This window comes from Tamandua tetradactyla, chromosome 3, assembly GCF_023851605.1.
Source record: "Tamandua tetradactyla isolate mTamTet1 chromosome 3, mTamTet1.pri, whole genome shotgun sequence".
Taxonomy (NCBI): Eukaryota; Metazoa; Chordata; class Mammalia; order Pilosa; family Myrmecophagidae; genus Tamandua; species Tamandua tetradactyla.
In genome coordinates, this window is record NC_135329.1 from 140,776,027 (window position 1) to 140,792,189 (window position 16,163).

The 16,163-nt window shown below is 37.6% G+C and overlaps 1 protein-coding gene across 1 annotated transcript in view; it reads right to left on the bottom strand.

Moving 5' to 3' along the window:
- The window catches only part of LRP2 (LDL receptor related protein 2), a 160,027-nt gene that overhangs the window by 94,903 nt on the left and 48,961 nt on the right, over positions 1 to 16,163 (bottom strand). Inside the window, exons 7-12 of the mRNA XM_077154078.1 lie at positions 15,107 to 15,223; positions 14,641 to 14,787; positions 13,324 to 13,443; positions 2,909 to 3,037; positions 2,260 to 2,429; positions 292 to 515 (exon numbers count right to left, since the gene is read on the bottom strand). Of these exons, the coding sequence (XP_077010193.1) occupies positions 292 to 515; positions 2,260 to 2,429; positions 2,909 to 3,037; positions 13,324 to 13,443; positions 14,641 to 14,787; positions 15,107 to 15,223 (907 nt within the window). The remainder of the gene's footprint in view (positions 1 to 291; positions 516 to 2,259; positions 2,430 to 2,908; positions 3,038 to 13,323; positions 13,444 to 14,640; positions 14,788 to 15,106; positions 15,224 to 16,163) is intronic.

The following is a 16,163-nucleotide window of genomic DNA, read 5'->3' on the forward strand; positions in this document are numbered from 1 at the left end:
CCAGAATAGCCTAAACTTCTTCCTAAGAAGAAGGTTCCTAAGCCAGGTTATGAGAATAAAATTCACACCCCTACAAATTAAGTATATTTAGTACACCAGTATGTGTGCTCACACTACTTATCCTCAACTGAGATTATATTTACTTGACTCCTTTAGAGCTGCTAACAATAGAGGAATTCTAGATTCCAGAGTGCAAAGCCCACAGAAATCAGAAATCCAGTAGATGATCATTGTTTAGGGGGAGACATAAAACTCCAAAAGAAGGTATCAGTATGTGTGCACATCACTTACCCAACAGTTGGGTCCAGAGCAATTCCTCTGGGATGCCCTAAGCTTTCAGCGATAAGGGAAACTCGATGACTTCCATCCAAATTCACTACATCTATGCGGCTGACTCTGGTCTCCACGATATAAAGTTTATCATTAATCCAGTCCACAGCCAAATTCTCTGCAGCATCAACAGAAACATTGAGGACTTCTTGGACATTTAAACCATTAATATCAACTGAAAAAACCTGAAGTGAAAACCAAAATGATTACACTTATTGAGTATCACTAACCGATTTGCACAAATCATTCATCTGGACCTATAATAAATAAATAGACAACCTAGGATGAAATTTTCGGTTCTATAGGAGGCAATTTTAGCTCATATATGTTAGGAGAATAAAAATAGAAATAACATTGGACTATACAACATTGTAAATGATGAACTATAGGTAACAGTATTAAATAGTTTTAAAAAAAGAAACCTAGGACATAGTGGAATCATGATTTGCATGCCAGTCTTTCTAACTCCAGGGCCTGGTCTCCAAAACTCTAGAGATATGTGAATACATTTTGAAATATATAAATATATTTTGCATAAAACATTCTGAGGACCTAAAAATCAGGACAACCATGCTAGATTCTCTGTGAATGCTAAGAAAAAATTTTTTACTTTTATTTAACTTCAACCAACGGATCCTCAGCCAGTGCATACTGACTGTAAAGCTTTCAGAGGTAAGGAAGGCATTTGAGGTATCAGAATTCTACTGTCCATGAGTCAGCTAAGAGCGGCTATTGAAAAACAGTCTGGTTCTATTCAGTCAGGCTTCTCAAAAGAGGGGTGGGCTGTTTTAAGCTTTAAGAAAGCTAAGATTTTACAAGAACCAGACAAAAAAGCCACCCCACCTCTCTTCTTTCTCACCCTAACCTACTTTCACAGTGTTTAATTTCTAGCTTTAAAAGATCTGGAAGTACTGGACCTTCATTAGTATTTGGCAGCAGTGGGCAGAGTGTATGGAGAATGCTCCCTCTGCCCATCCATCCCTCCCACCAAGTATGGATGGGAGCACACAGCCCATTTCTCTCCTCTACATCACAAGGAGGGAGACTGAAGACTTGGATTATATCTATAGCTGGGGGGTAAGGGGGTGGGGGGGGATGCGGGTGTGAAACTCTAGGCTGGCCACGGAAACAATAGGAATAATTTTTCTTGAACTAATCTTCAGTAGTGGCAACGCAGCCTCATAATTTATGAACACCAATGCTGTCCTTTTGACAATGTTAATAGCTATATTATTCATGTTGAAGGTCCCTTATGTGAGAGATCTTATCCCCATCCAGTCCCTCTGATGCAACAATAAAACTAAAGACACAATGAAAAGTGCTTAATGTGACCAAAGACTGAAAAGGGTATCGGCACAGTACAATGATGCAAGAAAATGTAAGAGGAAAAAATAAAATACAATAAATCTTTAGCAGTATAACTCCTAGGTTGCAATCAAATACACCGTGTTTTACAAGTAAGACACGTAACAAAATTTTGGCCGTTAAACAAAATACTGTCAATACGTGTTATGCAAATCTCAATTACAGATCCATTTAGATGATGCAAGTAAAATCTGATTTTAATCATCCATGAAAGCAGGTACTTTTTACATTTTAAATGATCAAGTTTCAAAAATTACTACCAAATATCCATCCAGTTTTGAAAGAATGTCTACTATTTCTTTTAATTAGGCTTTTGGACTCCATTTCGAATAAAATTAAAAGTTGCTCCAGGCTAATCCATATAATAGGCTGCTTTGTTTAATAGGTCACATGTAATAGTATAGCAGGGAAAAGGTGCTGATTAACATAAAATATTTCAAGGGCCTTTCTTGTTAGAAAACAAAGAAACTTTCCCCTCTACTCCCCCAAAAATGAAAAGCTATCAACACATTGTGCTTATGGTTCTATTCAGCTCCCCAGCAAGGTCCTGAAATTTCTATTTACCTTTCCTCTCACGGTGTCTGTCCAAAAGACCCTTTGGAGGTCATAGTGAAAATCCACGCCAATGGCCATTCCACGATTTTCAGAATGTACCAGGACCTGGAAACCAGTTCCTTGAATATTACCAACAAGTAAATCCTGACCATTGGAGAAGATGACAGAGGCCTCGCCAGCTAAAGGTGAAGAAGAAAAGCATTAATACTCCCTAAAGTCCTAGCATCAAATGGCCCATTCTTCACTTACTGTGTGAGCAGAGACATTATCAGTAATCCATGGAGACAAATCCATTAGGACCCAATTTTTTTAGCAGATTTTCCTTGTGACACTGCCAGTTATTTCTATAGATATGTCACCTATATTTGTAGTAGGAAAATTAATTAAAACACCCAGAGTGAGTCAAATGTAGACAAAACAGAAAAATGAACAAGAAACCTATTAATATTTTAATAATGGTCATCATTAATCCACAAATCAATAATAACCAAAATATGAAATTAATTTTGACCCTTACTTCTTGGTAACAGGTAATACCAGGGCCACTCCAGATTTGTCATGATAAAACTCTGGCATAAATAATGGGATTTCTCTTGTCATATGCTACAGAAGGAAGATATTAGATAAGATATCCAACAGGTGTACATAATATACTCACAGGAAGAATGAGCTCTGCAATGCCGGTGATGCTCCAAGATATATCCTTCTACACAGCGACACTCATGATGGCCAACACGGTCTTCACAAATCTGGTCACAAATCCCCCATATTTGGCAATCATCAAAATCTGCCATGCAGAAAATGAACACTTGTAATCATGTTTACCAGCATAAGCACCCTTGGACACAAATCCTGTACAGGAAAATGGTGATGCCAATGTTCTAAGTATGCATCATAAAACAAGGGAAAGTTTTCACAAATCTCCATAAAGGATGACTTAGAAGATGCATAATAATGCTTAGATTCACAGTCCTGTGATATTGCATTTCAATTATTAATGTTGGTTTATGAAATGTGGTGGTTTATGAATTCTGACATTAAATGCTTCCCTTCAAAACTGCCTTCTAAGGAGGAACAAGATGGTGGCTTAGTGAGGTGTGCAATTTAGCTTGTCCCCCAGAGACACTAGTAAACAGCCAGGAACAGTACAGAACACCTGCTGGGGGAATATTAGTGACCAGACACACAGCATACACAAGTCTGGACCAGGTGGAAGGCTGAGATCTCACATAGAACTCTCTTTAGATAGAACCGGAAGCACTAACAGTCTCCTGCATTTCCCCAGGCAAAGGTGGAAGAAAGCTTGTCTGAGGGACAGGTGAAAGGAGTTAATTTTCTAAAGGCTGTATCTTCCCCCAAGAAAACAGGGGTGGTGCCTAGCTCAAATTCCTTCTTCAAGGAATTTAGGCCCCAGAACTGGAAAACAGAAGTAATAAAAGTCTGCCTACTACCTCACCACTGTCTCAACCACACCCATGGCAGGGAGAGTCTGCTGAAATTAAAGGCAATGGTGGAAAGTTGTGAGCAGACAAGCACATCTGAGGAGACCCTTGCGAGAAAAAAATAGGGCAATACCCTATATGGCAATACCCTTCTTGCCATATAGGTAGGGCAAGAAACAGAAAAACAAGAACTGAAAAATTCTGATCAATTAAACAAAACCTATTCTAGAGTTCTAGAATAAGTTGAACTGACTGTCAAAGAACAGATAGACAACAAAGCCATTCAACAAGAAAAAAAATGCCCAGATGCCAGCAAATAATGAGTCATACTAGGAAAATCAAAGATATGGCCCAGTCAAAGGACCAAACCAACACTTCAAATCAGTAAAGGAGTTGAAGCAACTAATATAGGATGTTGGAACAGACATGCAAAATCTCAATCAAAGATCAAATCAATAAAAGGAATCAGACTGTGACTAGAGATATTTAGGAAGATGATCTGGATAGGACTAGAGTAGATCAGAACACAGGTTAAAGGATGATATCATCCTTATTTTAAAACTTCAACTTCTGTGTGGAACAAAGGGCATGCAAGTTGCCTAGTTTAACTTGCATGGTCAGTTTAGTTGAACACCATAAGTACATGGAATTTTGAATGAAATGTGAGATTGGTTTCTCCAGGTTAGTGTGATGCCCTGATATATACCAGGTAATTTGAGAGGTGAATAAAGAAATATTTGCAAAGTCCCCTCAAGAGACTGGAGAAGAAAGAGGAAATGTTCAATTTCATAATTTGAAGAATTTCTGAAATTATTGCTAGCAGTGGGGACAAACAAAACAACAGGCTGTGCCCCTGATCTTGGGATTCACCACTATGAAACTTATTCCTGCAAAAGATAATATAACAAATGACGATTTTAAACATCAACTTCTTTACAATTGCAACTAAAAGAATAAAATACTTAGGAATAAATTTAACTAAAGAGACAAAAGACCTATACAAAGAAAACTACAAGAAACTGTTAAAAGAAATCACAGAAGACCTAAATAGATGGAAGGGCATACAGTGTTCATGGATTAGAAGACTAAATATAGTTAAGATGTCAATTCTACCTAAATTGATTTACATATTCAATGCAATATCAATCAAAATCCCAACAACTTATTTTTCAGAAGTAGAAAAACCAATAAGCAAATTTATCTGGAAGGGCAGGGTGCCCCAAATTGCTAAAAGTATCTTGAGGGGAAAAAAATGAAGCTGGAGGTCTCACGCTACCTGACTTTAAGGCATATTATGAAGCCACAGTGGTCAAAACAGCATGGTACTGGCATAAAGATAGATATATCGACCAATGGAATTGAATAGAGTGCTCAGATATAGACCCTCTCATCTATGGACATTTGATCTTTGATAAGGCAGTCAAGCCAACTCACCTGGGACAGAACAGTCTCTTCAATAAATGGTGCCTAGAGAACTGGATATCCATATGCAAAAGAATGAAAGAACCCGTATCTCACACCCTATACAAAAGTTAACTCAAAATGGATCAAAGATCTAAACATTAGGTCTAAGACCATAAAACAGTTAGAGGAAAATGTAGGGAGATATCTTATGAATCTTATAATTGGAGGCAGTTTTATGGACCTTACACCTAAAGAAAGAGCACTAAAGAAAGAAAGAAAGAAATGGGAGCTCCTCAAAATTAAACACTTTTGTGCATCAAAGAACTTTATCAAGAAAGTAAAAAGACAGCCTACACAATGGGAGACAATATTTGGAAACGACATATCAGATAAAGGTCTAGTATCCAGAATTTATAAAGAGATTGTTCAACTCAACAACAAAAAGACAGCCAACCCAATTACAAAATGGGAAAAAGACTTGAACAGACACCTCTCAGAAGAGGAAATACAAATGGTCAAAAGGCACATGAAGAGATGCTCAACATCCCTGGCCATTAGAGAAATGCAAATCAAAACCACAAGATATCATCTCACACCCACCAGAATGGCCATTATCAACAAAACAGAAAATGACAAGTGCTGGAGAGGATGTGGAGAAAGAGGCACACTTATCCACTGTTGGTGGGAATGTCAAATGGTGCAACCACTGTGGAAGGCAGTTTGGCGGTTCCTCAAAAAGCTGAATACAGAATTGCCATATGACCCAGTAATACCATTGCTAGGTATCTACTCTGAGGACATAAGGGCAAAGACACAAACAGACATTTGCACACCAATGTTTATAGCAGCATTATTTACAATTGCAAGGAGATGGAAACAGCCAAAATGTCCATCAGCAGACGAGTGGCTAAACAAACTGTGGTATATACATACGATGGAATATTATGCAGCTCTGAGACAGAATAAACTTATGAAGTATGTAACAACATGGATGGACCTTGAGAGCATTATGCTGAGTGAGACTAGCCAAAAACTAAAGGACAAATACTGTATGGTCTCATTGATATGAACTGACATTAGTGAATAAACTTGGAATATTTTGTTCATAACAGAGACCATCAGGAGATAGAAATAGGGTAAGATATTGGGTAACTGGAGCTGAAGGGATACAGACTGTGCAACACAACTGGATACAAAAACTCAGAAATGGACAGCACAATACTACCTAACTGTAATACAATTATGTTAAAACACTGAATGAAGTTGCATGTGAGAATGATAGAGGGAGGAGGGCTGGGGACACAAATGAAATCAGAAAGGAAGATAGATGGTAAAGATCGAGATGGTATAATCTAGGAATGCCTAGAGTGTATAATAATAGTGAAATAAATGTACAAAGTACAATTTTAAAAATGTTTTTGCATGAGGAAGAACAAAGGAGTGTCATTATTGCAGGGTACTGAAAATAGATGGTAATATTTTAAAATGTCACCTTCTGTGTAAGACTAAAGCAAAAAATGTTTATCTGTTACAAAATTAATATTTTGACTAGTGCATTTCCTAATATAACTTATGTAGATAGTTTGATTGAATGCCATAAGTACTTGGAATCTCAGGTAGGACGTGAGATTTTGTTGGTTTGTCCAGAGTGATGCCCCGATGAATCCCAGAGTGATTCGATCAGTGAGTGGAAAAGTATCTGCAAAGCCCCCTTTGGGGAGTGGTGAGAACGGGGAGAAATTCAACTTCCCCAAGCTGAATTCTTGATATTCTCGCAAACAGTGTGGACAACCAAAGCTATAGGCAGAGCCCCCAGTCTTGGGGTTTGTTCATATGAAATTTAACCCCACAAAGGATAGGTCAAGTCTACTTAAAATTTAGGCCTAAGAGTCACCCCCAAGAGAGCCTCTTTTGTTGCTCAGATGTGGCCTCTCTCTCCAGCCAACACAAGGAGCAGTCTCACCACCCTCCCCCTCTCTGCGTGGGACATGACTCCCAGGGGTGTGGACCTTCCTGGCAACGTGGGACAGAGATCCTGGAATGAGCGGAGACTCAGCATCAAGGGATCGAGAAAAACCCTAGAATGAGCTGAGACTTAGCATCAAGAGATTGAGAAAACCTTCTCAACCAAAAGCGGGAAGAAGGAAATGAGACAAAGTGTCAATGGCTGAGAGACTCCAAACAGAGTCGAGAGGTTATTCTTATGCATCAAGTAGATATCATCTTGTTATTCAAGATGTAATGGAGAGGCTGGAGGGAACTGCCTGAAAATGTAGAGCTGTGTTCCAGTCCCATGTTTCTTGATGATGATTGTATAATGATACAGCTTTCACAATGTGACTGTGTGATTGTGAAAGCCTTGTGTCTAATGCCCCTTTTATCTACCTTGTCAACAGATGAGTAGAATATATGAAATAAAAATAAATAATAGGGGGAACAAATGTTAAAATAAATTTAGTTTGGAATGCTAGTGATCAATGAAAGCAAGGGGTAAGGGTATGTAAAAAATTTTTTTTTCTGTTGTCTTTTTATGTCTTTTTCTGAATTGATGCAAATGTGTGGGAAATGATCATGATGATGAATATGCAACTATGTGATGATATTGTGAATTGCTGAGTGTATGTGTTGGGAATGTTTGTGCTTCTTGTAATTTTTTTTTTAATTAATAAAAATAAAATACTGCTATGAAAAAAAAAAGCCAATCCGTTTCTGGTATATTGCATTCCAGCAGCTAGCAAACTAGAACAGTGGCTGAGAAATTTCAGAGTCAAGAGATTATCCTGGAAGTTATTCTTATGCATTATATAGCTATCCCTGTTTAGTTTATGGTGTATTGGAATGGCTGGAGGAAAACACTGAAGCTGTTCAGCTGTGTTCCAGGATTCTTGGAGACATTTAACTATATAGCTTTTAAGATGTGACTGTTTGATTGTGAAAACCTTGTGTCTGTTGCTTCTTTTATCCAGGATATAGAGAGATGAGTAAAAAAAGATATGGATAATAAATAAATAATAAGGGGATAAGGTGTAAAATAAATTGGGTAGATGGAAATACTCCAGTGGTCAATAAGAGGGAGGGGTGAGGAATATGGGATGTACAAGTTTTTTCTTTTTTCTTTTTATTTCTTTTTCTGGAGTGATGCAAATGTTCTAGAAATGATCATGGTGATGTATGCACAGCTATGCGATGATATTGTGAGCCATAGATTGTACATCACGTATGGACCGTGTGTGGGAAAACCTTCTCAACCAAAAGGGGGAAGAGTGGAATGAGACAAAAGTGTCAATGGCTGAGAGATTCCAAACAGAGTCGAGAGGTTATCCTGGAGGTTATTCTTATGCATTAAGAAGATATCACCTTGTTATTCAAGATGTAATGGAGAGGCTGGAGGGAACTGCCTGAAAATGTAGAGCTGTGTTCCAGTAGCCATGTTTCTTGACAATGATTGTATAATGATATAGCTTTCACAGTGTGACTGTGTGATTGTGAAAACCTTGTGTCTGATGCTCCTTTTATCCACCTTGTCAACAGACGAGTAGAACATAGGTAATAAAAATAAATAATAGGGGGACAAATATTAAAATAAATTTAGTTTGAAATGCTAGTGATCAATGAAAGGGAGGGGTAAAGGGTATGGTATGTATAATTTTATTTTCTGTTTTCTGTATTTCTTTTTCTGAATAGATGCAAATGTTTCGAGAAATGATCATGAGGATGAATACACAACTATGTGATGATATTGTGAATTACTGATTATATATGTAAAACGGGATGATCAAAATAGGAATTTTGCATTTGTTACATGTTTTTTGGTGTTTAAAAAAAATAATATATATATATACATATTTTTTAAATCCCTGACAAACAAAAACTTAAAAAAAAAATAAAATTGCCTTCCAATATGCTGCCACTATTCCTCTGTGGCTATTTAAATGATATTTACAATAATAAAGTTATTAATTAAGATTTCAAATGTTCAATAGCCACACAATGCTTAGTGGTGACCATATAGGAGAGTACAGACTAGAAATTCTGTTGGACAGCATTACCTTTAAAAATAAAGTAAGAACTACCTTATACTCAGCCACTCAAGAAGACAGTCAGTGAGTTCAGTAAAGTATTAAGTGTCACATCTAAAATCACAACCAAAATCAAATTTTCTTCTCTTCTACTTACTCATTGCCCTCCAGGTCCACATCCACTTTCCATTATCCTCTACCCTCCTCTCTTTCCTTGGAAGCTGACCTCTATGACCTCTGCCTACAAGGTCCTTCTGCTCTCTGGCTTCAGGAAATTCCAGATTTTTTAGATCTGATTGCATTTGCAGCAGTTGTCAGAGTTGTGAATTGGATTTCCCCATACCTGCAGGTTGACTCACCATCCCATGATTCCCTGAAAAAAGCCTAAGGAGGTCCTGAAACCAAGCTAACAGTTCCAGTTTTTCCTCCTGACCAAAAATAATGATATGGGCAACAGTATACCTTTCATTCCAAGGACTGTCAACAACAAAAAAATTTAATCCAATCTCAACAGGACAAAGTTAAAGAATATATGGGTATAAAAGGCCCTCATTGATCAATTTCTTCTGTGTTCTCTCCTTAGCCCTGAGAAAACTCCTCCTGAGGTTTGTCACACAGGAATCAAGTACAGGACATTCGTACTCCAGTATTTCATGACCTCATTTTGAATGCAAGATCCATGAGACTCTGGCTAAGGGTCCTGCATCACCCCGGAAGCAGGAGTTCTGATGTTAAACAGAAGGAAACAAAAGATGGTAAACTGTAACTAGGAATTCTGGGGCATGAATTCCCTTCCATCACCTGGTCTACAAGGCTTTAACAATTTGAATGAGTAGAAAATTAGTCAGTTTTAATGACTAAATATTGACTGATGAGTAAGCAATAATTTATTCTTTAGATCACTATGGAGAGAAGTGAAAACTAATTATACAGTACACATCAGTCACAATGAAAGCAAGAAAAACAGGAGTGGAACACTCATTTTTATGAGATAGTAGAAACTATCTTCTGAAACTTTCCTTTACATTCCTTTCTACCACCTCCTCCTGGTTTTTCCTTCCTATTTATTCTTCCCCTCTTACCAGCAATTACTACTTTGGAAATAATTTTAAAAACTTCTCTTAGCTTAGACCCCTTTCTTTGGACACCCCCTGATCCATGTAAACCTGGTTAAATGAACTTACTGCCCTAACTCTGCACTGATGTCATTCTATCAACTAATACCATGTCCTGTCAACAAGTCCAGTAAACAGCCTCAGCATATCAGTTTCCACTGCGAAGTCAAGATTACGAGGACAGATAAATAGTAGAAAGACACAAGACTTGATTTTTGATGACCTCTGTGATGACTAAGAGGATCAGCGTTGCATAGATTTCCAAAACCTGAAGCCTCTGCATGAATTAGCCATGCAGTGGGTATAGACAGTAACTGTTACATGCTTGAGAGACCCCTCAAAGCTCAGCTGAAACAAGTTTCACAAGAGTTCTTCTTCCAACTTTTGGAATAAATGTTAACCCAGTTTCAAATGATACGTTCTTGAAGGGCAGGGAAGCTCACATTAAGTGTCTTTGCAGGTGGCAGGAGACCTTCCATTCCCCAAAGCCCTCAAATGCAGACTTTTGAGCTTCTGAGATTGTCTGTACCAAAGTCCAGGAATATATTGATGGGATTTTTCATAATGGAACTAGTTAGTGCACTATTATCAGACCACCTCACACAATGTGTTATGAACTGGTAATTTTAGAAATCCAAAGGTTTATCTCGTGCCCAGCATAATAATGGAATTTTCTATATAACATTCATTAATGGGTTAAATGTGAAATTTTATAAAGCAAAAATCTCATTAGGATAGTTCCAGTGGCCTGGATTTCTAAGTGTCTTAGAAATCCTAGACACTTGGAAGTATAACCCAAGGATCCTCACAAATATTGCTGGAAAACCAGCTATCTGGCCTCTAGGGTGGAAAAGACACTGAGAACAGGTCATGGGTTATCACAAGACTGAAACAAGGATTCTGAAAGAGCAATTCACTTTTCAGGAAAAGTTTTCTTGGCTTATCAGGTTCCAACTGCAAGTCAGCCCAACTGCAACTTGGGAAGAAAAAAGCTCATGTAATTCTGAGAATGTGGCTTCTGGTATTTCTATTAGAATTCCTTTTCTACTAACAGAAAAGGGAAATGCCTAGAGAACTAAAAGCCTGGAAACAGGATTGACAGCTGAGTGGCAATAAAGGGAGGTAGAGAAGCTTGGCATTTGCCAAAGACAAAGGAGTAGCTGCATCCCCACAGATGAGCACCACTCTGAGAAAAAAGGGATGTTGCCCTCAGAAGGATGCCAGGAAAGCATAGGCAGGAAGCCAAAAGTTGGAAAGCCACCAAACGAATGAGGACATTCATCAGTTTCTCAATTAGTTCAATGTAAAACCAATGACAATAATAAAATATAAAAAGTATCCTGTACAGTAAATCATGTTTTGTTTACAAAGTGTTTTGAAGTGAAAAACTGGGTAGGGGGAGGATTCTTAAATAGTTCAGAGTGCTATGATCTCTCAGGCTGACTTGGTTAATCACTTGATCTTAACATGTGTTGTTGAAAATAACAATAACACTGAGAAAACAGATAGGGAAAGAGTACCAAGTTTAAATTGCAAACCAGAGTTTATTCCTGGTATTAAAGGGTTTTTTTTTTTGACTCTGAGTAGATATTAAGATCAACCATACCTGATAAAATATAAAGAAGCTGGAAGCCGTGAGGTGAGATTAAGACTAAATAATTTTGTTATATTTAAACAAATTCAAAATTTTTGCCACATCTGTTTTTATCTGGAAGAATCATAACAATCTCAAATTTCTAAAGATTATTAAATATTCTTAAATATCCTAAGAAATTTCTGGATTTTCTACCTCTGGGAATCCAAATTTCATTTACAGTCAGCTTTCCCAACACCAGTAAAAATGGTTTGCTTTTTTTCTTTTCAGTCTGTGATCACTTTCTGCTAATGTTTGTTGTATCAAAAAATCAGTAAGCAAGAACATAGCATTAAAAACTTATTACAAGGGTCTGATGCTCCTTTTATCTACCTTATTGACAGATCAGCAAAACATATGGATTAAAAATAAATAAATAATAGGGGGAGCAAATGTTAAAATAAATTTGGTAGGTTGAAATGCTAGTGATCAATGAAACGGAGGGGTAAGCGGTATGGTATGTATGAATTTTTTTGTTTTCTTTTTATTTCTTTTTCTGAATTGATGCAAATTTTCCAAGAAATGATCATGATGATGAATACACAACAATGTGATGATATAGTAAAAAAAAAAAACTCATACAAGGGCCATGGTGGCTCAGCAGGCAGAGCTGAGTCATGCCATGCCGGCTCACCTGCCATGCCAGAGACCCAGGTTCATTTCTTGGTTCCTGCCCATGCAAAAAAAAAAAAAAAACTCATTACAAAGTGATGTGTGGTGGTCATATGGGAAAAAATAACATGTATCTTCATACAAATTTACTATGAATTACAGTTAACAGTAAAATAATATTCTTCCATCAATTGTGACAAAGATACCAGACCATGTTAAATAATAAGGACATCATGGGGTTTTGTTCTGGGAGCAATGAAAATGTTGGTGATGAAAGCATAACTCCGTGATTATACTGAGAGTCACTGAACGTGCAATTTTTTTTCAAAGCTGCTTTAAAAAAAAAAACGGGCATGGCAGCATCTTCTCCTTTATCTTCCAGCTATTGTGCAAACAACCAGCACAGCTCAGCCACCAACCACTAGTGTGGTCACTGGAGCAGTGGCCTGGTGATCTGCTCTGTCAGGTGTCAACTTGGCTGGATCTTGGGGAGGTTTGAGCATCCTAGAAAAGGGGCTAGGAGAGCAGAGAAGGGGCACTTGGCTCAAGATAGCAGCTATATATTAATCCCTTTTATTAAATACTATTATTTAATAACCAGTGTGACCATACCAGGTCTCTCATTCAGATTAGGGAGTGGACAGGTGCTCATATAGATAATAACCCCATTCATCACAGAACCCTTCTTTTGCCTTCTGTACCTCACAAAAGCTTCTCAAAACCACATGGTATAGGTTTTCTGTACAGACAGTCATCTCTCCCACTCAACAAGTACAAACTCCCTGATGTCACGGAATCCTTCCCTGCCACAGGGATGAAAAGATCAAGAGGTGCCATCTGTCACTTACCAACACAGGTACGACTGTCATTTCCATTGATGATAAAACCTGGAGGACAATAACATGCTCCTCCAAATGGTGTGCTATGGCAGTGGTGCTGACAACTCAATACAGAACACATAGACACATCTAAAAAGAGAAAAACAATTGGTTAAATTAATGATGACCTGTGGATAAGACTGAGTTACCTATGAAGTAACTATTTCTTTTTTCCTAAGTAAAAGCTAAATAAACATGTAGCGTAGGCACAAGAGATCTATCACCATTAAAGCCTTACTGAAATATAATGCAATAAACACTCAAAGTTATTATGACTAATGTTAGTGCTATTTATCAGGTCATAATTCCATCCATTAGATAATTGAGGTAACCAGTATTCTATTGATGAAATCAGCATCACAAATTTTATTTCCTGACAGAGTCAGCTAACCAAAGAGTTGATGGACAGGGGAATGTTCTATAGCTATACACATAAAAAGATATCTAACCCTAGTTAGTTTCCTCATAGTATGGTAACAAATACTCTCTGTGGCCAACTCATTTCAATTTCACCACATATCCCAGGAACCAGAAGCACATCATACAAGAACTTTTTCATATGTACAGAAAAAGCCCAAGTTTCTATGTGCCAAAAAAAGACTCTTTCCATCAAGAATCCATTTCTCCAGTCCACTGAATCTGACCAAACGATGACTTCTTTGGCAAATAAAACATAAGCAGATGTTGTCCCCCACAAAAGACAGGCCAGCACCTTGCTGTATGACTTCTAGCCTCCAAATTATGAAAACATATATTCCAGTTGTTTAAGCGAATCAGTTGGCGGTATTTGTCATAGCAAACTAAAACAAGAGGTTTGAAAAGAATTATGAATTGGGGCTTGTCCTTTCACCACCATGTAAACAAGCCTACTAGATGAGGGGTGAAATGTGGCCATCACCCCAGATGACATCAATCCAACAACCTGAACATGCGAATAAGCTGATCCAGACCAGAAGAACTACTTAACCAATCCACAGAACTGTGAGAATATATTTCCTGGTTGCAACTACTAAATTTTGTGAGTTTGTTATGCAAATACTAATTTGCATATGGGAATTTGTATAGAAAAAAGCTACCAGACAGGAAATCTAAACCTCCCTGGAGCAGCTAGAAAGAAAAAACTGAGATGATGGTATGGTTGCCCATGACAAACTCTGGGATCTGTCCTGTAACCACTTGTTGAAGAGTATTTGAAAACTACTGCTTTTTTCTTTCCTTGCTCTGTAAATATTATAAATTAAAAAGTTTAATAAAAAAAAAAGCTACCCAGATAACTTCCATACTCACCACACTGGTGTCCTGCAGTCATATTGGTTTCATCTTTTCCTCCAGGACAATCAAAATTTCCATCACAGACTTTTTCAATTGGGATGCATTGTTCAGAATCTGGACAAGCCCATTCTCTAGGGTAACATTTACGATGTTGACTGCTTTCTACAGGGGAAAAAAGTTATAAGCTACCTGAGAGGTAGAGCAAGGTTTTGTCTCAATCCAAGTCAAGAAAGGATATAGACGAGACAAACAAAAGAGATATACAAATAAACTAAGTTTCTAACACTACCACTGGCCTTTTATTGAGATTCTAAGGAGCAGCAGAATGGAATTATACAAGTTCCACTCTTTCTGGAGGAGGTAGTCCCCATCCAGGTTATCAGAGTAAGAAGCTAGATTGTAACACAGAAAATTTCTAAGGCAAGGAGGAAAAACAAGCTCTGGAAGATGCTTTTCAGTAGGCATCTCTTCCCCATCTTACCGCATCCATTTTCATCTGCATTATCTTTACAATCGTCCTCTCCATCACAAACCCAATTTTGATTAATACATTGGCCATCTGGGCAAGTGAATTGTTGGCCTCCACAGGTCTGATAGGCTGGAAGAAAACAAGAGCTTCACTCCAAAGGCACAAATCGCTAAGAAAAATCAAATTGCTCACCTCACTGCATAAATTGAGCTCCTATAAAATGAAATTTAGATTTAGTTCCTTATGTACCTTGACCAAAATGAATAAAAGGTAGACACAAAGGAGAAGGAAGAGGAGAAGAAGGCGTAGGAGATAACAGCAGCTTTGGGTCCAGGAAATGAATTTAGGTGCCAGTGTATGTTTCTCAACATTAAAAACAAGATGTGTGCTACAGGTTGACACAGAACAGAGAGTGCAGGTGGGTAAAGATGCTACAGACAAATCAATGCCCAACCATAAGCACTATAATTGCTATATAGGACAAAATGATTCTGAGTCACCCATTTCTAATTTCACAAACTCTTTAAGAAGGTCACTGAAATAAACCCAGGTGCTAGAAAGGAAATCAAGCATGGATCATATAAAACTGGGATATATTCAAAATATTTAACAATCCCTTAAGATATGGGTACCAATTAATAAATACCGATGGTCAAAAATCATACATTTTAGTAAAACAAAACAAAACAAAAAACTTCAAATTTATTGGTATCAGTGAAACTCTCTCACAGAGTCCTTTATTTTTATACTTTCCAATAAAATGAAGCCAGAGGTGGAAACAATGAGAGGTGAATCACATTGTAGGCAACAGCATGAAAGGAAAAGTAAGGTAGAATGAAGAAGTAGAAACCAAGGCAACGAAAGCCACCTAAACCACATTGTGCCCTCTTGGAACTTTGACCTTCTTTTATTTTTATTTCAAAATAAAAAGAGGAGGTAGAACCATTGCTAACAGGGGCTTTCCTCTTCCTTTCAAGAGAGGTTATCATACATACTCATTCCTGCAGCATGGGTAATTTGAGAGTCTGGTTATACAATATACCCCATTACCCTTGTAGCCTAAGGAAAG